This window comes from Artemia franciscana, chromosome 20 (genome assembly GCF_032884065.1).
Source record: "Artemia franciscana chromosome 20, ASM3288406v1, whole genome shotgun sequence".
Taxonomy (NCBI): domain Eukaryota; kingdom Metazoa; phylum Arthropoda; class Branchiopoda; order Anostraca; family Artemiidae; genus Artemia; species Artemia franciscana.
This window is the reverse complement of record NC_088882.1, coordinates 26,807,482-26,833,572: the sequence shown is the minus strand read 5'-3', so window position 1 is coordinate 26,833,572 and position 26,091 is coordinate 26,807,482. Positions and strand designations below refer to the sequence as shown.

At 36.6% G+C, this 26,091-nt stretch overlaps 1 protein-coding gene across 2 annotated transcripts in view; it reads left to right on the top strand.

Moving 5' to 3' along the window:
* The window catches only part of LOC136039974 (SEC14-like protein 2), a 28,373-nt gene extending 5,455 nt beyond the window's left edge, over nucleotides 1-22,918 (top strand). The window contains exons 1-7 of one of the 2 annotated variants that reach the window (XM_065724032.1): nucleotides 3,664-3,761; nucleotides 6,684-6,797; nucleotides 7,426-7,546; nucleotides 14,307-14,516; nucleotides 17,173-17,253; nucleotides 18,556-18,755; nucleotides 21,975-22,918. In XM_065724032.1, coding sequence (XP_065580104.1) covers nucleotides 3,720-3,761; nucleotides 6,684-6,797; nucleotides 7,426-7,546; nucleotides 14,307-14,516; nucleotides 17,173-17,253; nucleotides 18,556-18,755; nucleotides 21,975-22,082 — 876 coding nt within the window. In that variant the 5' untranslated portion in view covers nucleotides 3,664-3,719 and the 3' untranslated portion in view covers nucleotides 22,083-22,918. Of the gene's footprint in view, nucleotides 1-3,663; nucleotides 3,762-6,683; nucleotides 6,798-7,425; nucleotides 7,547-14,306; nucleotides 14,517-17,172; nucleotides 17,254-18,555; nucleotides 18,756-21,974 lie in introns of those variants that run through there. The other variant, XM_065724031.1, reaches the window with a different exon arrangement.
* The last annotated feature ends 3,173 nt before the right edge of the window (nucleotides 22,919-26,091 follow it).

Below are 26,091 nucleotides of genomic sequence, written 5' to 3'. Positions count from 1 at the left end.
GGTTTATATCTGCAAAGCATAATTACGCGATCAGCTTTTGACCTTCAGGAGAGACCAACTCCAACAGTGTATTCTGCTTTTCCTTAGTCGTTGCGTGTCTTAAAGTGTGGAATATGCTTCTACAATAGCTGAGGCTTAGGAGGTGCCTTGGGACTTTACACAAGAATTAAGGCAAGATTTATTTAACGAAAAAAAAATTCAGAGGTGATTCAAATTAGGATAAATCTTAAATTTAGTTTTTTGCTTCAAATTCTAGTTGATCTCTTTAGTGCCTTAATTAGTTCAGGTAGTTGTATGTCTGGGTGGAGCCATGAATTCATAGCAATTTAATTCCATTTATTGAGAAGGCATGGGGTTGTATCGGGGATTGCAGGAGGAGCCCTACCGCACGTTGGTGAAGAATTTCTTATGTGTAGGCTTCTCAGCCTACGTCTTGTCACAGAGCAGTATTTTTAGTTTTAATATTTCTACTTCTATTTAATAAATCCGATTTAACCTTGAACTGAGTGCTGTACTCTGGGCTACTGACCCTTATATGGGTCTAAGTTGATGCGATTGCTAAGATGCACTTCGTGGCTGTCAGTTTTCGTGCCGAATTTTCATCAGTTTCTTCGTCAACCCACATGCAGTCAAGCAGAAACCACTTCTGAATTGCTACAATACCCTTTCATCAGCGATGTATTGCACGTGTGACATTTAATGCATCTCTAAAAACCTTGCTTATTTGAAGGGGTGTGCGTACGGGAGGGCCGTACAAAAATCCCAAAATTTCGTGAATTTCGGGGAACCTTATTGAAAATATCTATAGTATTTTTCACCATTGACCTCCCCCCCATTCTGGAATTTCACGCATATGTATGATATGAAGCCTTATTTCAATCTGACTGCAATGAGAATTTAAACTTTTCTTCTACAAATGAAATCGATTTCGTTGTACCCAATGATCTTCTACGAGTTTCCACAAAGCTATCATTTGACCTGTCTTTCCTGTCACTGCATACTTATGGGGATTCTTATGGAGTTTATGGCGATTCGTCGATTTCGGATAATCTAGTGGTATTGACAAGGACAAGGGCAAGTTATTGGCGTTGCGACCATTAACTGGTGTTTTTCCTCCTTCATTAACAGGAAAATTAGTCAGAGCATGGTCAAGGTTTATGCATGTTTTATATATTTTATTATAGTGTGAAAAACTCCTTCCTGTGTTCAAAACACAGCTGTTCTTTTCGAGTTTGAATTATTTCACATTCTGAATTAAGTGGATCTCATTTTAAGAGTAGTTAGTCAAGCTAGGGGAAGCAATTATAGTTTATATTAGTCTGTAAATACGTATCTCTTTTGGGGTAGCTCATATTTTTGAACGGGATAAAGTGGATGCATCAAAATAGGCAGAAATTCGTTTTAGCTAGTCTTATTCCGAGAAAGGGATAGGGGCTGGTTAATCAAACCAGGATAATACTTTGTAGTTTGTTAGGTTTTGGACGGGGATATTTGATTTTGGATGGGGTTTTGGACGGGGATTTTTGAACGGGATAAGGTGGAGGCATCAAAATAGGCAGAAATTCGTATTAGCTAGTCTTATTCTGGGAAAGGGATAGGGGCTGGTTAATCAAACCAGGATAATATTTTGTAGTTTGTTAGGTTTTGGACGGGAATATTTGATTTTTGATGGGGTTTTGGACGGGGATTTTTGAACAGGATAAGGTGGAGCACCAAAATAGACAGAAATTCGTTTTAGCTAGTCTTATTCTGGGAAAGGGATAGGGGCTGGTTAATCAAACCAGGAGAATATTTTGTAGTTTGTTAGGTTTATAAATAGCTATTTCTTGTAGGGTCACCCATGTTTTTAAACTGAGTGAGGTACAGGGATTGGCACAGGTAGACACATACTTTGAGTGGGTATGATTTTGGAGAAGGGAGGGGGATAGTGAAACAGGGAAATATATAGTATTTTAAGAGGAATGTTGGATCAATCAATCAATCAATATTTATTAATTCAAAATAAAAATATACAAAAACAATATAGTATGATAAACTTCCTAACATCAATGCGATTGTAAATTTCAAACAAACACTCTCAAGTTTGGGAGACTTCAGCATTTGGGAGGAGTAGATATAGGAACTATAATACATTTCCCAAGACTTCCTAACTCTTAAACTACCTTCCTTTTCCTAAAGCCTCTTTTGGGCCATAGATTGATTTCTGGAAATTCTCATTCACCCAATTCAGCAACTATATGAAGAAACAAAAAAGCCATTGTTAAAACTCAACTGTAACTTTAAAGAAAAAACAAGTCTAGATTAGAATCCGACTAAAATTTCGGGGCCCTCCTTTTCAAGACCTAGTGTTTAAGAAGAGCGTGCTTTTTTGGAAGGCAAGATAGGTCCATTGGTGTAATCTAATAGAAAATGCAATAGGCAGGGCTGGGGGGGGGTGTAAGCCCGTTTTCAAAAAACATTCCAATCAGTGATTAACTGATTAGACTGGCCGTTCCCATTAACAATTATGTCCTTGGACATAATTCGTGGAATCTTTGAAAACTTAAAAGTTGGGAAATAATGAAGATAAAGGTTTGTAAACAAATTGCTGGTCTTTTTTCAAACAGTAGGCCGTTGATAAAAGGTCCCAAGATAAAGGAAACAAATTTTGTAAAGTTTCGCCCTAAGAAAACTGTTTTGTAAGCTTAGTAAAATTTTCAGGCTTGGATCCAAGGTCGAAATTACGGTCCGGGACAAGCACCATGCCTGAGGGTGCACATAAATTTGTTTTGGAGGACTATGGGCCCAAAAAAATGCAAGATATAGGCAACTCTGAAACGTTATTGCCAAAATTGTAAAAACTATGGGGAAAGTTTGGAACCTAAATCTTTCCCTGAGTCCTCCTCATCTTATAAAGTCTCTAAATGATAAATCGGCTATAAATTTCTTAAACCTCCTCTTTTAAATCCTGTACCATTTGGTTAAATTGAAAACATGAAGCCAGCTTTTTTAGTATAAAATTCTTGGCAAGTAATTGAACTTAAGCATGGGGTCAATCTAAATAATATTTTGTAAGAATGTACAAAAGTTCCAAAGAATTAATTATTTCCACCAATACAATGAACTCATCGGACTTTAAGTAGGAACTAGATTCGCATTGCCAACTACTGCAAAAAAACCTGATTTTCATTGGAGTTTAAAGCTTACATTGTCGTTTTTAGAGGCTAACACCTCAATGGTTTGATTCAACTCATAAAAAGAAGCTAGTTATACCACCAGCTTAAAATAAATAAATAGTTTCCGTAACCAAAAATTGTTTTTCCAGCAAAAAGTGATCAAAGAAGACACTAGAATACACACTTAGAAAACTCCAATTTTGCAAAGGAGTGCTTTTGTCTGCACTATATGGGCAATCGCCATTCCAATATGAATATTGTTCCTTTACGCTAGTATGAAATCGGTAACCCAATACCTCAAATGCTTTTTTTTTTTATTAAATTGGAAAAATGACAAATTTCCTCCCTGTTTTTTGAAAAATACTTTTTGCCTCCCCCTTGAAAAAAAGTTGCTTAATACTACCGTTGAACGAGATTTTTTTTTTAATTATCTATTTGAATTATCTCTAAAAAGATGCTGAAAAATGACTTTATTTCTATCTGTTTATTTACTGATAACAATGACAGGCTTTGATGCTCTTTTTTGAGATGTTATGGAGCCAGTGTGCTTAATACAACAGAAAAATGAGTGAAGCCGAAGATTTAGAAAAAACTCAATTAATAAAGGTAGCTACAAATTATTACATCAAAGGAATTTTGAACAAGAAATTGATACCTTGGATCAAATGCTTGACAAGATAGGACTTTAATTACTATCGTTTTATTATTCGTGGCATATTCTCAAAAACAAGTCATCACACCAAATTTTAACTAATTTACTTTTTTTGTTTTCTTGATTAAGCAGTATATTGGCAGTAGATTCAGTAGATTCAGTAGAATTAAGCAGTAGATTCTCCCCTTTCTGATGTGGGAGGGGGATTCAAATAAAATGTAAAAAGGGATACCATGTGAAAAATATATGATTAGGAAGAATGTTAAGGCATTTTTTTTCTTTGAATATTTGCAAAACCACTTTTCAACACACACCTCTCCCCCTAATATGCCCTGAAAGCTAATATATAACTTCCTAAAACGTTCTTAAAATATTCCAGATACGCCTCTTTGATAAAATAGATGCTCATAGTGTCTTTTGATTTAGTTCAACATACCCGTCAACATTCCACAAAGTTTAACTTTAAGGCCCTTAGAATTTTATGAGACATCCAGAATCAATTATTCCCCTTTTCCAAGTGATAAATCCTGCATTGTAAGCAACTGGTATATTGCATAATTTATTACAATCCTTGCCTGGGGGTTTCGGAAGGCATGGTATCAATGGAGCAAGATTATTAGAACTTTTGACTGTTATGAGCAAAATCGCTATTTCAAATTTTGATCAGTCTTGAGAGGAGAAAGTATCAAACAGCGCAAGAAGGGATCTGGTTTTCCTTTGTTCACACTTTAATATTCCCCTCAACATACCCTGGAAGTTTCAACTTAATACCCTCAGCCGTTCCTTAGATATTGCTGATACGCCCTTTTGAAATCCAGCTTGCACAGGTTATGTTTTGATTTTGATTGACATCCCTCTTGACATTTTCGTGAAGTTTCACCCCTAAGCCTTTTTGGAGACCTATGATCAAACTTGCCCCCTTTAACAATAAAAATCATATACGTAAACAATGGTTAACTTAGAAAACCTAAAGCCCATGCCACGGAGATGGGAGGGGGGGGCTATATCAACCCTGCAGTGTGTTATTTGATATTTGGAATAATTAACCAAATTGTTATCGCAAGATTTTGATATGAGGTCTTTGGGTGGAAAAACGTCGTTTTTTGGTTGCCGTCTCATTACTTTTCACTCTTTAAAAGGGCAATAGAAGTTTGGATTTCCGTTCGACCAAGCCCCCTCTGAAGTTTATATGGCCACCCGTTACATATGAAGTTGCTCTGAGAAAAAAAAAGATTACATAGAAGCCTCTTTGCTCTTTATTATTAATAATATGAAAAAAACTTCGTTTTCTTAAAGAGTTAAAGAGGCTGCGTTCCAAAGTCGAACCTTAAAACGTACAGGAATTAGAAGAGGCAGTTGGGGGGCTGCCGCCCCCCAAACCCCCAGCTTTTAAAGACTCTTTTGTACAGGTTTTTTGTTTTTTTGCTAACCCCCAGCTCTTGGCTTCGGAAAGGCCCTCTTTTAATTAACAAAAAATTGAAATGAATGAATAATGGAATAACTTCGAAAAATGTTAAACACAAGAGGACAGGAGAACCATTGCGCCGAAACTAGTAATTAGTAACAATGAAGTCCCCCCCCAAAAAAAAACCTGTACAAAAGAGTCTTTAAAAGCTGGGGGTTTGGGGGGCGGCAGCCCCCCAACTGCCTCTTCTAATTCCTGTACGTTTTAAGGTTCGACTTTGGAACGCAGCCTCTTTAACTCTTTAAGAAAACGAAGTTTTTTTCATATTATTTCTGTACGTTTTTCTACAATCCATGGTGGATGTAATTTAATAATTCCTGTACTCCTCGTACAGGAATTAGGAGAGGAACTTGGGTGGCTGCCGCCCCCCCCCCCGCTTTTAAATCATTGTATAAAATAGAAAAAAAATAGATAGAATGACCGAAATGTTTCTTTTGCTCATAAGAAGCTAATATTCTGTTATCTCTCAAATGATAAGCTGTCCAGGTGTTATCAAAATTTTTTTGATGTTGTGAAAAAAAATCGCCCGTAAGGGACTTGAACCCTTGACCAGAGGATTAAAAGTCTCACGCTCTACCAACTGAGCTAATAACTTGCATGTGTGTAAATATAACTTCTCAATAGCTTTTAAAAATTTCAAATTAACATGGGCTCTTATGGAGAGAAATCCGTTAATTTAAATAGCTAATGGGTGGTTTCTGGAAAACAGGGAAGGAGTTATCGGATCCAACTGAAATTTCGCGGATAAGCTCCTGGGCCGTAGGGGACCTTAACTTGTGAATTTCAGCCCGATCGGACAACGTTAAAAGGGGTGGGGGGGGGGGGGGGGGGGTTAGAGGGTTGAAACTTTCGGGGGGTTAAGATTTTCCAACGAAACTTTCATGGGCACTTACTCGGAGAATTCCGCATCGAATGAGTCTTCGTACACCCAGATCCGATGTCGGATGTGACCTGTAGGCGTCTAGAAAAAAAAAGTGAATGAATTTTAAGTGGCTATGCGTGGTTTCTGGAAAACAGGGAAGGAGTTATCGGATCAAGCTGAAATTTCGCGGATAAGCTCCTGGGCCCTAGGGGACCTTAACTTGTGAATTTCAGCCCGATCGGACAACGTTAAAGGGGGGCTTGGGTTGACAGGTCGAAACTTTCGGCCAGATTTTCCCCATGAAGAAAAAGTTGGAGGGGGATGAAATTTTGCAGGTTTCTTAGTTGGAGCTCGGGCTACGAAATGCATCCCTCCCCATCCGTCTGCGACCACTGGAACCGAAGATCGCTTAACATTGTCGTGTGTCGCCTCTTTATAGAGGCACGAGTGTGCCTCCTTGATGCCTCTTGATGTATACTGCTTGCCTCTGGTGTATTTTTCCGCTAATAATTGTGAACAAGAAGGGTAATCTGTGTTTTTATTTTTCAGTTCAAAGAGCTAGTCGCTGGTCTTGATCTCCCACGGAACGACGACAGATACCTACTGAGATGGTTAAGAGCAAGAGATTTCGATTTGCTGAAAGCCGAGAAAATGCTGCGAAATGTAAGTTTTCCTTCACCCTCTTTTATTTATTATTGTATTAATGTTTACATAAAGGCAATCTCCCGTTTCATTAAAAAAAAATTGTAAACATACGTTTTCTTTAACCCAGCAAAAAATAAGCTAAAAAACATTGGCCAAAAACTCATTAATTGAGGAAAAAACTAAAACTGGCATGCAGTGTTAGTATTAGTGTTAATATTTGCCCATGGCAAATTCTAAAAACATTTTTTAAGAGGGTTTATTCCGACCCATTTCATGAGCTTAGAAAAAGCGTTGCTTATAATTATGTACGTACTGAGCTGTAGCAAGGATTAATGTTCGGGAAGGGATGAGCTGGGACCGTAAACACGTTCGTTTATTCGATTTTTTTTGTCATCTACTAGCTGAAGAGTATTTATCTTATGTTGTTTTCAAACTTTAGGGGAAGTGGGTTCAAACCAGGGCCTCTTGCTATCAGAAATGACCTTGTGTATGCATATTGTATTTATTTCTCATAAATGAGGCATTCAAAGTAGAAATGAAGTGAGATATTAAAATGTTTAGTCTTGTATTTTGACCCTCTCCTCCCCTGATCATCCTGATCAAATAAATTCTAATGTTAGACTAATAGTCAACACATTTATTGCAGCATTTAGAGTGGAGAAAAAAGTACCAAGTTGCTGACTTGACTGACGATTGGAAGCCAATTGAAGTCTTGCAGAAATGTTATCCTGTTGGCATAATAGGTGAAGATAAATCTGGAAGTCCTGGTGAGTTTTTGATCTGTTTAATTGGGTTAACGTTTTCCCATTACAATTCTTACTACTTCTCTGTTGCTCAAGGAAGCATACAATTAACTACTGACCTTTCATTGCAAGAGCTTACTAAGTGTTAACTGTGCCTAACTTCTTTTTACTTGACTTGTATCTCTTGCAATGGGCTGCTCGGCGTGGAGGGTTACGTCTGCGTCTTTCTTCCACTGCAGTTCATGGTGACTATTTTTGTTTCACAATGTCTAATAATTGTCATGTCAGGAATTTGGAGAAGCTGTTGGATTATCCTTTTTTTTCAACATAGGGGCTGCTTCTAACCTGCTCTGAGGTTAAAGTCGTAGATAATCTTTTTGGATACGTGGGAAGGCATTCAAAGCAGGCGCCCAAACTATTGTGAGATTCTTTCAGCTGTTTGTGTTAGAAACTGAGACTGCTTAGTGAGCTAGAACTACATCTCGTCGCACCACCCGAGACCTTCTATCCTGTTAAGGCTATTTAAACTGTCATAAAGCCCCATTGGTCAGTAAAAATATTTAATGTGAGAAAACTTCAGGACCCGTATGTTTTACAAAGTATATATCTACTTTGTCAAATAAGTTTTCCTTGCTAAGGGACGAGTTGTCAATTGATAATCAATGGGAAAAGGTCGTCGAATCCCTGAAAGAAGCGGCACAAGAAGTTGTGGGATGTAACAGGAAGAAGAAAGAGCAGTAGACATCTGAAAGTACCTGGGATATCATTGATCTAAGGGTAGAAGTCAAAATTCTCGTAGATAGGCATGAACATAACACGACATGCATTAGAGAATATCTAGATGATTTAAATGCGCAGTATAAGCGTCTCAGTAAACAAGTCAAAACACGGACTAGGAATGAAAAGAGGGTGTATCTCGAAACTTTAGCTGATCAGGCTGAAGTAGCCGCCAGAAGGGGAGATAGTCGCACTGTGTACGCTATAACAAAGGAGCTTCCGGGTATTTCGAAGGCTTCTTCAACCCAAGTTGAAAACAAAGAAGGCATCTTATGAACCCAGACGGATGACATAAACTGACGCTGGATGGAGCATTTCAGCGAGGTCTTAAATCAGGTGCCTCCCACAACTTCTTTAAAGATCCCTGAAGAAACATTGTTCGATCTTGGAATATATTCCGGACTTCTCTTGCTGAGTGAAGTAAAAGAGGCTCTAATGACTTTGAAAAACGAAAAGGCAGCCGGCAACGAAGGCATACCCCCAGAACTGTTGAAATACAGGAGAAGCGCCCTAGCAGTGCCCATGTTTGAACTTTTCTCTCGTGTTTGGGATGATGAAAAAGTCCCGAGTGAATGGTCAAAGGCAGTAATTGTCAAACTCTTCAAAAAAGGACAAAAAACTAAATGTGAAAATTGCAGAGGCATCGCTTTACAATCAGTTGATAACAAGGTTTTGTGCCAAATTATTCTCAATAGAATTCAAAGTAAAGCGGAGAAAGTTCTGAGAGATGAACAACATGGATTCTGCCAAAACAGATCGTGTTGTGACCTAATATTTAGCCTGAGAGTCCTGCTCGAAGAATCTAATGAACGGCAGGCTCAACTACTCACAGTATTTATAGACTTTCTCAAGGCCTTCGACTCGATACACCGCGAGACCATGCAGAAAATTTTAATGCATTACGGGATCCCGATCAAAATTGTAAATATAATTAAAGCGCTATACCTTGATATTATGTGCGCAGTACAAACCAAGGGTGGCCTAACGGACTAGTTCACCGTTCAGTCGGGTGTAAGGCAGGGCTGCATTCTATCGCCACTGTTATTTGCCAGAGTCATAGATTTTGTGCTTCGTAGATGTAGCTTCAGCGGGGGTCTACAATTAAACCCACTAAGAGCACTTCATGATGTTGTTTTTGCGGACGATATTGCACTCTTCGCTCACGAATCAGAAGCTATACACAATATAAATGAACTTGGGCGTGTGGCAAATGCTGTTGGACTCTCCATAAACGCTAACAAGACTAAATCAATGTCAAGTGTGGTCATTCCTGACTTAGCTGAGGGCCTCTTGGTCAACAATGAGGAAATTGAAGTAGTGAGAGATTTCAAATATCTCGGCAGCATTCTTACCCAAGATGCCAATCCCGAAAGAGAAATTTTGTGCTGAATAGCATTGGCTGGCTCTGCCTTCATTTGTCTTAGAAATGTTTGGAGAAATATCAAATATTCCCAGAAGCTAAAGCTCAGAATATATAATAACAATGTCCTCTCTGTCCTTACATGTGGCTGTGAAACTTGGAGCATCACTGCGCAACTAGAAAAAAGAATACGGGCATTCGATAATAACTGCCTAAGATCTATTTTGAATATACATTGGGCGGAGAGAATAAGAAATGATTAGATTTATATCATGACAAATCATACCCCCATCCTTGATGCCATTAGAAAGCGACGATGGATGTTTTGGGGGCAAATGGTGCGAATGGGTGATGGAAGGCTACCTCATGACATAGGGTGTTGGACACCCCCTGGCCTCCGCAAGTCAGGGAGACCCAAAATGACCATTGGCAGGATGTTAGAGAAGGAGGCGAAGCTGGCAAGGTCTTTGATGGAGGAGCTTTGGTCGAGGGCTCAGGACAGGTCATCGTGGCGAACCACTGTTGCTGCCTTATGTGCCCTCAGGGGTGGGAGAACCTAAGTCTAAGTAAGTGTTTTCTGGAATACATTTAGGGTTTTGAGAGTTGTCGCTGATGCTAGTCATGACTCAGCTCCGTGGAGTATCACAGAGTAAATGAGAATGTTGAAAATTCACAGTCTCGTTGTATAGCCTTTGTTTGGCTTATGTCAAAATTAGCGGTTCAGTCTTCCCATGGTAGAAGATGCCTTATATTTTCTAACTTGCAGCTAAGAGAGAAGCTAGACATCTGAAGAAATTACGGAACCCAAGTGGGTGAATTTTTGAACAACTTTGATGCTTGTGGTGTAGTCTAGGGTAGCTGAAGAGCCAGCAGCAGGGGTGAACCGCTCAATGGGCATACTTTTAGTTGCGTTTATTAGTATTCCAACTTCTGTCACTTCTTGTCATTAAAAAAAAAGAAAGCCAGCATGCAAGATGATGCGACGCCCCACCTTGTGCCTGAATCTGATATGTGAAGTAATCTTTGTCATATGCAGTCCATAGAGATATATACCGAATTCTAAATCTTGGTTGGTAAATGCAGCGATTTACCCGACTCGTGCAGTGATTTTACGTATTATATTTGGAACGGACATTATGCTAATTATTGACAGAAAACAGTCGGTAAAAATGACCACCCAGTCGGTAATATCTCTTGCTCACCCCCCCCCCCATAAAAAACAAAATTGGCTAGTAACGACACTTTTCTGGGTACAAGAATATGTTTAAAGGTTAACGTTAAGAAGAATAAGTCATTTTGACTAGAAAGCAGTGAGGTCGAAGAGGTGATGTTAAGTGATGAGAAGATCGATCAAGTAGACAGCCTCACTTACCTAGGTAGTATTATTAATAAAGAAGGTGCAGTCGATATGTTCAAAGAAGAATGGCTAAGGCCCATGTTTTTTCACTGATGAAAAAAGCTGGGAGGAACAGTAAGATAAGTCTGCGAAGCAAGAAGATTCCAGTATTGGAAGCTACAGTGATGACAGTGGTCAAGTGTGGTTCTGAAGAGTGTTCGCTCCAGAAAATGGAGGAGGATTTACCAGATATTTTCCAGACAAATTGCCTGCGGATTGCTTTAGGTATTCAATTGACTGACCGTATCTTGAACAATAATTTGTACAAAAAATGTGGTTTATCCCGCTTTCAGGGGCTATAATGAGAGAAATTGTGAGAAGGCTAGGATATGGTCTGTAGATAAAAGACGACAGATTGCCAAAGATTGTCCTAATCGACCAACCGTCTAGGGTCAGACGAAAGCAGGTCGTACCAAAATGGGGTGGGAGGATGTCGTAAGAAAAGTTAAGGTAAGTAGGAACTTCTTGCGAGGGTGTAAAGAGGGAGACTTTGAATAGGCCGGGATTGAGGATGAGAATTTGTAGCCGTGTTAGACTCAGGCGGCTTAGTGCTGCATTGAGTTGTTAATAGTTGTAGTAGTAGTGTGGTTCAAGGGGGGAAAGATCTTAGTAATCGTGGCTGGTGTGTCTGCTTAGATGATTCCTCTCCAGTTTAGAGCCGCTTAGAAAAAAGGTTTCCGAAGGTCTGTCCTGGGTCTCATTTTGTTTTGATGGTTTACTAAATTATCTAAATGATTTTGCTTTAGAATGAATGAATTAGCGGTAAAAGAGATAAATGAAATAGTTTCACTTTTTTCCGATTATGCAAGGGTGAATAGCCCAGCTAAGACAGTGAAGCTGTTGGAGAATTCCATAGAGGGCTCTGTTGGTGTCAATGTAATAGAGTTGAGAATGAATACACTAAGGATTAAAATATCTAAGTGTAATATTATGATAATTAAATTGCGCGATACGTACGTTTGTATCCATGAATGTACTTAAAGACTTCTGATGGAGTTTTAAAAGGACGAAGTCTGTGAAATACCTTGAGGTTTGTAATTGATAAACTTTCCCGTTTAATCAGTATTTGATTTTATTTCGTAAAATTCTGGTAAGAAGTCAAGGCATAATGAAGAAACTGTAACATTTCCCCTTAAATCTGTTTTCCACCTTCCGTCTTTCCCTCATACCACATACATATGTTTTACCATTCAAGTATCTGACTCCCTCACTTCTCATCTGTTTTTGAAACCAATTAGGATTTTACAGAACAATCTAGTAAAGAAATTAGTTGGGATTTCTGCTCGTCAGTTTATTCCGGATATGTTGTCACAGTTTAAAAAAAAAAATCGGTTGTGTGCCTTTGTGAACTGCATACATTGTGCTTTACTTTGGGATTGGAAAATCATTGTCAGCTTTATTTTTTCAGTCATTTATTGTGCATTGCATCTCCATTTTCAGTGCATTTCCGTGATGTATTATTATTCTTTTATTAAATGAAGGTTGACCGAAAATCCCTAGATTGAGGCTCAGGCCTTGAAGTTCCATTGCCTCCACGCCCCAAAACTATGCTCTATTTGTACTGGTAGGGCAATGTTGGATTTGGTCTCCCCAACCTTATCTCTTCTCACCTCTTCCATTAGATGCTTTCTTGCAAGATCGTATCCAGGGGGATATAGGGTTTGAACACACCCTCCCCCCTACCCCTATGTTTTTCTTACTCGTAAAAACTTAATACAAGTTCATAAAAACAATTTTTTGATGAGTTCTTGAATTTTTTGTGGAATTATCTTGCCAATTGTTAGACTTCTCCTTTCTTTCAGCTTGACCATAAAATTGTGAAATAGCTCAAGCTGGTGATGGATTTCGCCTCCCCACCCTTGCCTCTTCTCACTTCCTCTATTAGATGCCTTCTTGCAAGGCCGTATCCAGGGGGGTTAAGGGTGTAACTCCCTTCCAAATGTTTGTCTGGCTCGTAAAAACGTAATATAAGTGCATAAGATAATTTTTTGATGCGTTCTTTAAAGTTTTTTGTGCAATTATCTTGCAAACGGTTGCACTCCTCCTTCCTTTCAGCTTGACCATTATATTATATAATATCTCAGACCGGTGTCTAATTCCATGATGCATGGGATAGCGTTGATTTTAATGCATACGGAGGCATTTCTCCCCTTCATGTCTTTTGTTTTACATAGAGGCATTCAGAAATAGAACAGTTTATTAAGTGAAGTTAAGAATTTAATAAACCCCCTTTATTTTGAAAATGATCAAGGAACTGTTTTTAGTTGAATATGAGTTTTCATGTTTTTTTTTGTATTTTGCATAGATGGTAATTTCCAAACTTGTGAAAAATACTGATTTTTCTTATGAGCTGGTAGTAGTCCATATAACTAATTACAATATATAGTATTGACACCTGTTACTGACATGCTATCATTTCTTCAACACCACTGGCTTCGTGTACCTTCTTACTAAGAATAAAAGTTTTTCTTTCTCACTGAAACGTTTTTGGTAGTTTTTTTTGTGGGTACTGGTAGAAGCTTTACTGATGGTATGTACTTTAAGGCAAATAAAAAATGTTTAGCAATATTGTTTAGAAGTTGGAAATTTTTAATCTACCATGGTATACTTTGAAACAGTAAGATTTTAGAATAATTTATTTTTAATTAAAACCAAAACCAGGTTTTAGCTGCTCATAGATGGTACATATCCTTCAAGTTTACGTACTTTTTTGAATTTGTATTCCCATTTTTTATTATAGAGAACGTACTATTATATATGGTATGGGGTGTACGTAAAAATCTATTTTGACGGTGGTCACTCGTCAAAACCGTTAGAAGGAGATGCATTTTACGGAACTCTGTGATTCAATTCTAAAAATTACTCCTGACATTCAGTGAGGGTAAAATTGCTCAAAACCTCATCTTTCCTGAGTAAGTGTTTGATGATGATGATGATGAAACAGTTTGGTCACTTTTGCCTAGTATTGCACAGTCATGTTAGAAAAAGTCCCATTCAGGCGTATATTTGCTACGCAGCCAGTGAAGGCAGCAGTTCTTGTATTCCTTTTAATGCATTTCTGCTATGAAAATTGCGAATGACGTTTTATGATAATTTGTTATGCTATTATCGAGAGCAAAGGTAAAAAATAGAAAAAAAATTTGTCTTTCGAATTTCATGGATTAATTTACAATACGATAACAATGGTAGTTTATTAACTCATCGTTAATTATATAATTTATAATATTGATTTATATATTCTAAAATTCCAGTTTGGCTCATCCGGCATGGAAAGCTTGATATTCGAGGTATTCTTCAAGCAGTAACAATTGAAGAATTCGTCAGATACACAGTTTGGATGTTAGAGAAGAGTGCTAGAATTATGGAACGGCAGAGTATGAAATTAGGGATAGATGTCAGTAAACAGACCATTATATTTGACCTAGAACATTGGAGCTTTCAAGATTTAGTTTTCAAGCCAGGTAATCTTTTTCTTTTTCAGTGTCTTTATATGTCTTAAACTTTTTCTAATCTTTTTATGATCCACGAGCACGGCAGAAGCATAGACAAAAGGAAGAATTGGAATATATAAACCCTTCCCCCAAACTGTAAAGACTAATATGAACTTCTACATTTTTCAATTATGTAGTGTCTATAAAGAGACATTTATTACAGTCCTGTTTGATCTTCTTAAGATAAGTGTCCCTGAAAGAGAATCCTGGCTATGTCCCTAGATTAGACAGTTAAAACGAATTCTGTTCGTTTTTATAGGTGCCTTAATGTCCATATTGCATATATTCTGACGCGTCCCTAAATTTATGTATTTATTTATTATTACCAATAGCGGTAAGCATCAATGCTTATCGCAAAAAGACAGAAACACAAAATCAGGATTCTAATCTGAAGTAAACTGGCAACGACAAACTAAACAACAGAAACTTCTAAATAACAAGAAACTACACAACAAAAGCGTTTAAATAAAAAGACGTATTTACTAATACAGTCTTAAAAATTCGAACATTCTCTGCCTCGACGACCTCCAAAGGCAAACTATTCCATGGTCCGGCAACTCTACTAACGAAAGATAATTGACCAATTTTTTTAAGTCGTTTTGGGGGATATAATTTGTAATCATGCTGACGACTAGAATGATAATGGCTAAATTTGAAAAATAAATTTGGATCAACATCATCCACTCCTTTAAGTATACGAAATACATTTTAAAGGTCACTACGACGTCTATGAAACTTCAACGACGGGAGATGAAGCCTAGAAAGTCTCTGCGGATAAGAAAGGCGCTGAAGGTATGGGACCATCCTAGTGGCTCTTCTCTGAACCTTTTCTACTCTATGCTCATGGAAACCAAACCGAAGTGTTATACTCAAGAAGAGGGTGGACCATTTATTTGTATAGTAGTAAGAAATTAGAAAGATTAAAGCTTCTCTTTATAGACGACAAATGATAATTTGCATTCTTTACAATTTCCGAATGCTTATCAAATTTTAATTGGGTATCAAAGTAAACGCCAAGGTCACGCACTATTTTGTTAGAAGAGATTTGTATGCCATACAACTGGTAAGTATGCACAGGTGAGAGTTTGCGAGCATAGTGTAGAACAACACACTTAGAAGGGTTTATGAACATGGAATTGGGTTTGCACCAATAAGTTAGAGAGTCAAGATCCTCCTGTAAAAGTTGCACATAATTTTGGTCTCGTACTGGTAGATAAAGTTTTACATCATCCACGAACATCATGACAGTAGAATGCTGAACAGAGGAAGGCAGATCATTGATACAAAAACAAAATAAAATTGGACCCAGGCAGGTACCCTGGGGGACTCCGCTTAACACATTAATTGAGGATGACATAGCTTCAACAACAACAACCTGTTGAGTTCTTCCATTTAAATAATCAGCAATAAATGCAATTGTTGTTTTACCCAATTATAAGCTGCACATTTTTGAAGAAGGATGGGTATTGAAACATTGTCGAATGCCTTCAAGAAGTCTATATAAATGCAATCAAAGGGTATAGCTAAATCGGCAAAACGTTGAAAACCCAAAATAACCTCAAGAAACTGAGTATTACAAGACCTACTTTTTCAAAAACCGTGCTGAGTAGGATTCCAAAGATGATTTTCATCAAAATAGTTTTGAAAGTGTGAAACAATCAACTTTTCCATGACTCGGCAAAAATAGACGTAATTGAAATCGGCCGATAATTTTTGAAATCCGACTTGGAGCCACTATTGATTGTAAAGTTCATGTGTTTTCTTATAAAACGAAGGGGGGTGTATGCTTGGGATAGCACATGCAATTTTTTAGAATAAAAAGTCCTTTATAAAGGTTCCATGACACACTCAGTGAAACTGAAATAATAAGGAAGTAATAGATTATTATTCTTACAATTCTGATCAAAACTTTGACCGGATGTCTTTTTAGAAAAAGGCGTCATAGGGGGGGCTGGTTTCCGTCCAATTACTTTTGACTCTAAAAAAAGACACTAGAACTATAAAATTTACAACCGAATAAACCTTTACCGATGTTTATAGGACAACTCCTTCCATACGAAGTGCCCTAGTAAAAAAAAAACATACACAGAGGCCACTTCGCTCTTTACCTAGGAGGCACTATTACACTGCCTTTGATGCCTCAAAGGTTCTCAATTACTTTGAAGTTCCATAGAATTTTTATGAGCATTGGTTTTTTATACTCACCTCTAGTCCTTATAATCTGAATATCACCCAACCAAAACATTGTTGAATCAATGTAGGCTACCTTGCTTACTGACAATAAAATCAGAGTTCGCTTTCGAACCTGTACAGCATTAATGTCCATGCTTCACTCCCACTAAATCTTAAAAATTCAGTGTTTTTCTATTATTTTTTCTATGTTAACCAACTTTTTTCTACGTTTATCACAACTTGCAAACCCCAGTCAAAAGGTTCTTCCCCTTAAAATCAATTTTAACGTTCCAAATGGCTTAGGAATTGTGCAGAAACACCAATGAAGATACATGTTTTACAAACCGCTTTGCTAAAATAATTTCTAGCAAATTCTCTTTAGACATGCAAATCATTGTTAGGTCAGCGTACTCATTAGGTTTGGATGAAACTAAAATAGCTTCATTGATTTCAGGTATGGACGTCGCAATGGAACTAATAAAGATCTTTGAAGCAAATTATCCAGAGGCTATGGGCTACACTTTCGTCATTAATAGTAAGCCATTTTTTTAAAAACCAGTTTAAAAGCTGCTGTCTTCAAAAGGGGTCAATATGCCCCCAGTCTATTTCGTCTAGATGATAGATCTTGTAAACCTGGTTAGCCTTTACTTTAAGGAGTTGACAAATTACTTCGATCAGATTACCTCACCAGTGAAATAATTGCAGATGAATGTGCGATACAGAACGAGCTCGAGGCCTTGGCCCTTGAATTAAATAATCGTGACGTTATTCTAAGTAGAGTATTTTGGATTGTTTTCTCTCCGTGAATTTTTGTTATATATATAGTCTATATCTTGATTTCAAGGTCATTCTGTAAAATTTTTATATTTCCAAGAAACTCTATTTGGAGCTTTGAGCGTTGTCATGATTATAACTGAAAATACACACAATTAAAATATCCTACAACATTTGGAAAAGATGTGTAAACTTTTCTGCCAAGGATAATGTTTTTTAGAATCTTAGCCACCTTCGTAAAAAAATTTTGAAAACCTTCCTTTTAAAAAATTTGATGCTGCTGCTTGTAGGACCTTCTCGGTAGGGATTGATAATTCTAATATGTGGCAGCATTAGGACTATCTCCTGACAACAATGTAGGGCAGCTTTTTCTAACATTTCATTTTTGCTTCCTTATAAGGTCAGTCTATTTAGATTGGGCTGGCACTGAATAATGGTGTCGTGAAATCTTGTGTGTATCTTGTATTATCAAATTTTGTAGGAGAGCATTTCTTTCTTATTTTTTTTGTATTATTATTGAAAAACTAATTACACAGCATAGCCAAAAATGTTGGAAAAATTCAGTATACAGCGCATAAAATAACGTGAGGTTGCCCTCCAGCCATAAGTAATAAAGCACTTTTTGTCTTAAATCATGAGTAGTTACTATTGTTCCCGCTAAATAAATGGAAAAACATTGCCTTATTGTCTAGAAATGAGTACATGCAATCAGTAACATAAGTCAAATTTTCCTGAAAGGGCATATCCGAAAATGCTATCTAAATTCAGTATAAAGCGAGTAAGTTTTTTTGAGGCTAAGGCTCTTGTAAATCGAATCAATGCAATCGAATCAAATCTTGCATAAATCGAATCTTGCAAGACAATGTCTTGCAAGAGAAGTAAAGGTTACATACAGGAAGTACACTAAGCATGCCATCTTACTTGATTGCCTTCTTTTCTTCTATGCAAAATACGGCAGAATATTACCAATGGTGTTTTACACAAATTAGTGTTACAATCCTTGTTCATCTTATTATTTCACTTGTTACTATTTATTAACTAAAGTTGCCCGTCCTTTTTTTAGCTCCCAAATTCTTCCAAATGGCATACTCGCTTCTGAAACCAATTTTAAGTGAGACGACCTTATCAAAAATAAAGATACACGGGTATGATAAATCAATTTGGACGTCAGACATTTTAGGAGTTGTACCAGCTGAAGTTCTGCCTAAGGCTCTTGGGGGTAGAGCTGTTGACCCGGATGGGAATGAATGGTGTGAATCCTTGGTCAGTATTCCTTTAAACTTTAAATTATTTCAAATATTTATAATTATAATCAGCTACTAGTAATTAATTTTACACATTATTTATAGGTCTTAATTGCATTAATTAAAATCTTAAATTACTGGCTTTTAAAAAGTTAATATTACTTGATGGAAAGTAAGAGCGAATTTAAAGCTGAAAACTGGGTATAAAATTCAAATTTTGTATAAAAGTTACTATAAATTTAATATAATAATAACAATGACTTATTTACCTACCATCTACAGAAGATTATAGTGGAGCAAGGAAAAAGAGAAAACTAAGCACACTTAAAAAAAGCACTTAGGTTATTATTGGGGAAAAACACCGTCTATTCAGTATCACTTTTATCACTGACATTTCACGGATAGATAGATAGATACATAGATAATTTTTTATTTGCAACAATTAAATAAATAAATATGACAAACCAGTGCGCATGCCTGGTGGCATCACTTTAGCACTGACAATTTTACATACACCACGAAAATAAAAACCAGCAATGACGAAATAAAAATAAATCAAGCCAAAATAAAGACAATACAAAGTAAAGTAAATGGATCTTCGACTATTCTTTGACTGGATTTATAATTCAAAATTCTTCGAGATGGCAATCTCGGTGCAATCTAGAAATAAACCAATAGAAACTTCGTGTATCTAAAACAGGACTTATTGATTTTATCGGTGTAACTCTTGGCAAGTATATTAGAAGCACCGGTGAAGTAAATAACTTGAGATTGGCATACTGAACTACAAATTGAAGCAAGTTATTTCCTGAAGTGTCGCACCTGATTGGGAACAAAAGTCTAGTAAGCACGTTTACTGTGCTTCACAATAGTCTGCCTGTTTTTTTTTTTTTTGTTTTTTTTACCGTTTCTGAAATCATTAAGCCGAGGAATTTCAAGTATGATAGCACAGCAGGAACTGAATGACTTCCAAGACTAACACTGTCACTTTAGAAATTTGTACTTATCAATATTGGTAAAACGTCCGATAGACCTAAATTCACTTTTCAGTCTATTCAGGTTATGTTGCAAGTCCGCCTTCAATCTGCTGAGAAGAAGAAGATCATCGGTGTAAGCCATGTAAGATAAGTCGATACCGCAAAGTAGAAAAGATGATGATATGAGGCTCAGAATCCTAGATTTTGCATGTCTGAAAATGACAAGACAAAAAACACTTGCTTGCCTTTCGTCTCTTTTGACTTTAATTGGTTCTGGCACTATGCCTCTCCATTTGGAAAATTGTTTTGAATTTGTGTACCAAACTTCACACATTTAACAACACACATATTTACGCCGCTCTGCAATAGAGCGTCAAAAGATTTTATGTGATGGGTGCTAGCGAACGCATTCGATAAATCAATGGTGCACATATAAAGATGTGAATTTTTTTCTTTGAGCCCTTTAGCACATTTGCTAGTAGTCAAAGTACCTCTATCTCTTTTTGGAATCAGTTTGGATTATATCTTGCCACAATTTCCTACTTCCAGCGGCATGTTGTCTAATATTATGGTATTTTTTCAGATCAGCTTTGAACGTAAGTTTAGTGCTCCGTTTCAACTCAAATATCCTCCCTTGTATAGGTCTTCCACATGCAATCCAAATGCTCAGCCCCATTTTTGCGCGTTGTTTTGCTGTCTGAACTCAACTGAATTGGACCATCTTGGTTTTTTTATGCCAATCTTAAACATACAGTTTTAGCAGGCTACTGCTGTGTTATCTGGCATCTTTCATGGCATAATAAATCTTATTGTAGTAACTGTTAACATCAATTGTGGCAGAGATTTTGGGAGGGCTGGAGAAGAGTAAGCAGAACGGCAGTTTGATCTGGGAAAGGATAGTGGAGACAGAGGCCATGCACAAATCAGCCTCGCATTTATTCCAGTTATTCTTCAACCTCCATCTTCTTGTCATTTGAATATTAATGTTATGTGATGACCGTAGATGAAACGATAGTCCAAGATGGTCAGTAATCGGATCATCTATATTTACTGAGACGGGGAGACAAGGGAATGGATCTGCACGACAAAATGTGGTCAATATCGGATGTATGTCCACTTGAATGGATATACATAAACTCCAAAGACTTCAGCCAAATTTTACAGGATGTGAATAGGCACTGTAAAGCAGTCTCAGAATGGATGTTGGCCTTGACTGGATCGCAGTTGAAGTTGGCAGTCATGAGCCATTTCCTCCCACTATGCTCGAGAAATTTCAGATGGTGCCGAAGTGCATTAGATGCTTTTGAAAAATTTTTAAGCGAGATAACTTCATTGTAATTAGTAGGCATGTATACATTTATTTACTAAGTACTCGCAAGACAACAAGTTTCTGTTTTAGATTGACAGCTTCGCCGATAGATCTTACCTTGTATATGTTGCAATGTCTCCTGCCGTTATTTTCATATATCCTTTGCAGGATGCATGAAAATGTCGTGCGATTTGGATCTATTCAAGAAATTTGTATTGAATCCATAGAGCATATGTTCCTCAATGAATAGAACAACGTAGAGTTGAAGGAGACTATCCAGAGCTTCTTCATTATTGTTGCAGCCATTGATATTCAGGCTTAGAGCCTTTAAACAACTATCTATTAATAACTCTTATTTCTCAAAATCTCTTTTAGTTTCTGACATTATAGGCTAAAGCAAACATGCGTTTCATTGCAAGAAATACATTTGGGTTTTACATTGCATGGCAAGTCTTTGATTCTGGTGTGAGGTCCAGAGCATATAGCGCATCTTCAAATAAGGTGGTTGAAGCTTTGGCACCTAAAGCTCCTTCGTAGGACCTGCTTATACTTTGCCACTCGGAAAAATCGTATCCCAGTTTAATTCGACTATAAATTGCCAAGTTCATTCACTGCCTATTCTTAAAAGTCAGTTTTGGTTTGGTCAAAGCGTGAGGCTTCCACTATGACGTCTGGGTTGTGTACTACCAGCAAACCTGGAGCAAACCTGATGTCTGGAGCATAACGTAGTATAACGCTAAATTGTTTTTTTTCTCTAAGTTTACATTTGATATCGTTTGGACTATCATTCGGTAATTTTGAAGAGACAGCAGTAGAAGCCTCCTGACAAAACCCTTAGCTTTGTGTCTAAATTTGACTTGCCTACTCGTGTTTATCAACTGCTTGGCTAATTCAAGTTTAATCAGTGCCTAAGTTCTGCTTAATATTCGCCTTCCACAATTTTACTTTTTAGGTCCCTGGTGGTGGCCCAATCCCTGAATATTACAAAACTGGGAGTGAATCATTTGGCGACGAAGAAGAGTACAAATTCGACGATGATGTCATGTCAACATTCCTTTGATAAAAAAGGATATATTCTGAATTTTAGAGTTTGTGTTAAGTGAAAGTATGAGTCAAGCAGTAATTTTATTCCTTATTTGTGATATTTTAAAACTTGCCCACAAGATTACCCAAAGAGAATTATCATGGTTGGGGTGAAGCTCAAAAGGAAGTTTTTTCCCTGAAAAGTGCCGTTTTCAGATATTTCATAGACAGTAATTTCGTTCATGCGGCTGAACTAGTATCTTTGAGTGTGTAATAAGCCTCGCTGAAGAGGTAAATTTTTCACATTTGCGTGATTTTCCCTTTGAGCTAAAACTTTCTGAGAAGCAGATGAACACTTCCTAGAAGATTTTAGGTCCATAGACCTGCCATAACTGCGTGAATAAGTATTTTTTGACGTAATATTTTAATGGCCTGTGCACCTAACACAACTTCCCATGTGCAATTAACCATATGGCTCTCTTTGCGTTTTACGATCTATGTTTCAACTATATGTTAATGTAAGATTGCAAATTTTCCCCATCGCCTATTAGCTCAATTCTGTTTAGACCTAAGCACTACCCTAGCGGTAAATGCAGGTACTAATATTTACGAGAATTTCCATACATTTTATTAGAATTGCTGTAGGAAGAGGTGCCACCAAAGTTATTGCAGCCAAAATTTCTGAAGCATTTTGTACAAAGCGTTCTCTATTTTGAGGGTGTCAAAATCCAAATTAAATACCCTTAAGTAGGCTGTGTTAATTACAGTAACTTCAAAAAATCAAAGAAAATGTGCTAATTTTTACTGATAAGTGTCAGGAATAAAACTGTTGCTATTTTTTCTAGTTTATTTGTAAATATACACTAAAAATACCTTGAAAGTTTTCTTGAATTGTCGGAATTGGTGTGAGCGCCTTTGCTTTTCATATTTACAGCAAAGACGAGCTACACATATAAGTGTTGTTTGACTCCTCTTGGTCTAATATTCTGACTTCATAATCTAACTCTGACTTCTAAACTTCTTGGAAAATGCTGCAGGACCAAGTCTATTGTGTATATGCTTTGGAAAGGTGACCCTTTTTTAGGTTTTACAGTTAGTAGATGCGTGAAAGCCAACTGGGTTTTGCTTTCTAAAGCTGTGTTCTTGTTGATACATTATAATGCGTATTAATGATCAACAAGTTATTACGAAGTCAATCTTTGCACTAGTCAGAGTTTCAAAATTAAAATTTTTTTGAATTGAAAAAAACTGGTCTTCCTTTAAAATTAGAAAAAAAATTGGAAGATCAATTTGATTGTGTTTAATTCATTGTTTCTGAAACCGAAATGTTTGGAGATCAACACTTATGCATCTAAGTTGAACGTTGTCAGCGAAGTATAATTATCTTTAAGCACGTAAATTTAGAGAGCTATGGAGAATTGGTAGAGAATTATAGAGAATATAATTATAGCAATTATAATTATATAATAATTAATATATAGTTATATTAAATATAATTAAATGAGAATTATAGCAAATTATAGAGAATAGCTGTAGATTTATGGCAGTGAAAGGATCAATCTAGTTTTGGGCACCTTTTACACGTAATTTTCTTTTTGGGCTGGATGTAGGGAGAGAGGGATAGAAAAAGAAAAGGTCTGTTCATAGCCAGAATGTAGTCAAAAGTAGATAATACAACAGGTAAAGTAGAACGTTCGTGAAAATTTGTGAACAATTAAAAATTGACAAATGTGCAAAGATAGTGAAAATATTAGCTGGTGGTAAAATTATATCCTGAAATTGCCAAATTGTCTAGTGTAATATCGTTTGCAAAAAGAAAGAGAATAAATCTCAAGATGAAAAAAACAAATGGGACTACGGGCAGTAGAAGGAAAAGACAAACTAAAACAACGTGGATATTTCGCCTCTGTAAAACAAGGTGTCTTCAACACAAAAAAAAGGTAAAATCTAAAATAACCTAAAATCCAAAAACCAAGAAGTAAAAAAAATAATTGCTATTGTGCTTGAGCACAACAGAAGCTAAATTGAGTTGCTTCAATGGGAACACTGAAGTATGTTATAAATATTGGCGTCGTTTTAGTGCGTCTTTTCCTTCTACGGGCCGTAGTCCCGTTTGTTTTCTTCATCTTGAGATTTCCTTCACATTCCAGTTTAATCCGTGTGTTTTTACATTCTGACAAAACATGTGAATATACAGGTAGTTGCGATTGGGTTTGATATATTACTTTTGGTGGATTTTGTAATTTTGGCGTAGGATTGCAACCTTTTTTAAAAATTTTGGCTGGATTTGCAGCATTTTACAATTAAGAATTTCGAAGACGCTAAAGCACAGGATGGTTGGCCCCCAACCCCCCATTGCACTTCCTGGCTGAAGGGCCAAGAAACGGAGATCAGCACCGCCGGTAGGGACTGCAAAGTCTAACGCCGTATCCTTTACCTTCTAAAGAACTCGTATGTTCTTATGTCCGAAAATGAATTCTTGAACAAAGTATATATGTCAAAAAAGTATATATGTCAAAGTATATTATGTCAAATTGAAGGTAGTGTTACAGAAAACAATTTATTTAAGTTTTCAAAGTTGTGAAATTCGCTGTTTCTCAACATATTTATGAGCTAAATTCTGATTCATATATTAGCCAAAATATTTCAGTCACTACTGACGGTTCGTAGGGGTAAAAAATACAACATGTATTAACGTCCTTATTAAGTGTAAAAGCCTAAATACAGCAGTATGGAGATCTTCCATCCCGAACGATAAAGAAACATTAAAATTAAAAAACTCTAATATTCTGTTTTATGTTTCATCACTTCTTAATTTGTTGATTTAATGCTCATTTATCCTTGGAATAAAATGTATCAAATTCCCGGGTTTGATAATTTTAAAGCAATTTATACCTCCAGAATCATACTCGAAACGATTTTTTTAGAGAAAATAATCGCAATGTAATCTTAATTATTCTGTTTCGTGTAATTAATTTGATAATTACACACTTTGACACCAGTTTTCTTGCAACCAGTGTTTCCACTTTGAGGGATTTATCCCTTTCTGAGGGATTTCTAGGCCTTCCGCGGGATTACTTTCTCTGAAAAGGGATACGGGATTTTTCAGGGATAATTGAGATATTAAGGGATTTTCCCTACTAAAATAGAGATATTCAGTATTTTCAGTTTTGATGGTGTATTCAAGGATTTTTGTTGGTGTTTGGTGCAGCTTCCAGATATTTTTATCTTTCCCTGTAAGGATTTTGTTTTTCGTCAGTATGAGCGATATAGTGAGCTACGCGCCAACTTTTTCAAAATTGCTTGGCAACTGTTTCAAAATTCAACAGCGGCAATTGGAATTGGCTAGTTGAATAAGAAGAAACAAAAGGAAAGTAAAAGTAAAAATTTCTGAATCAATCTGACATATTAAAACTGGAATTGAAATAAACATTTTTGACAAGCTTTTTGCAGTAAAAGTTGCCTGTTATAGGTTTTATTGCTTTCTCTGATGACTGTTCAAAGTTAGAGGATGGACAAAGAAGTTATAAACTACTGTATTAAAACAATAAGCATCTTCATCAAGTTATCATTCACCAGTTCAAAGATTTATTTAATTAATTTAATTAATAATATTTATTTAAATATCATTCACATTCATCGTTCAAAGCGAAAGGACCTAGGTATGATTTATATTGCATTCTCAAAACCTGTTTCAAGAAAAGTGTTTTCATTTAAGTCAAAACTTGCTCGGTCGGAAATATTTGTTACCGAGTACCTAACATCAAAAAAGAAACAGATTCTTGACTTGGCTAAAAGTAAGCTCGGAAACAGAAATGTTTGGTCGAACAACGGGACAATTTTTGGAAAAAACTCAGCAGGAGAGATCCGTAAAATTAGAGCTATGGCTGAAGTGGTCCGTTTGCCGAATCCGACCGCATAATTTTGAGTTATGAAATTAATTTGTTGCACTACTTGTGTGTTTGTTTTCCTCTTTGCATTTTATAGCCAAAATGTCAGTTTCTTTCATGTTTATCTCTTTCTTTTTCCTTCTTCTTTCTGTCTAC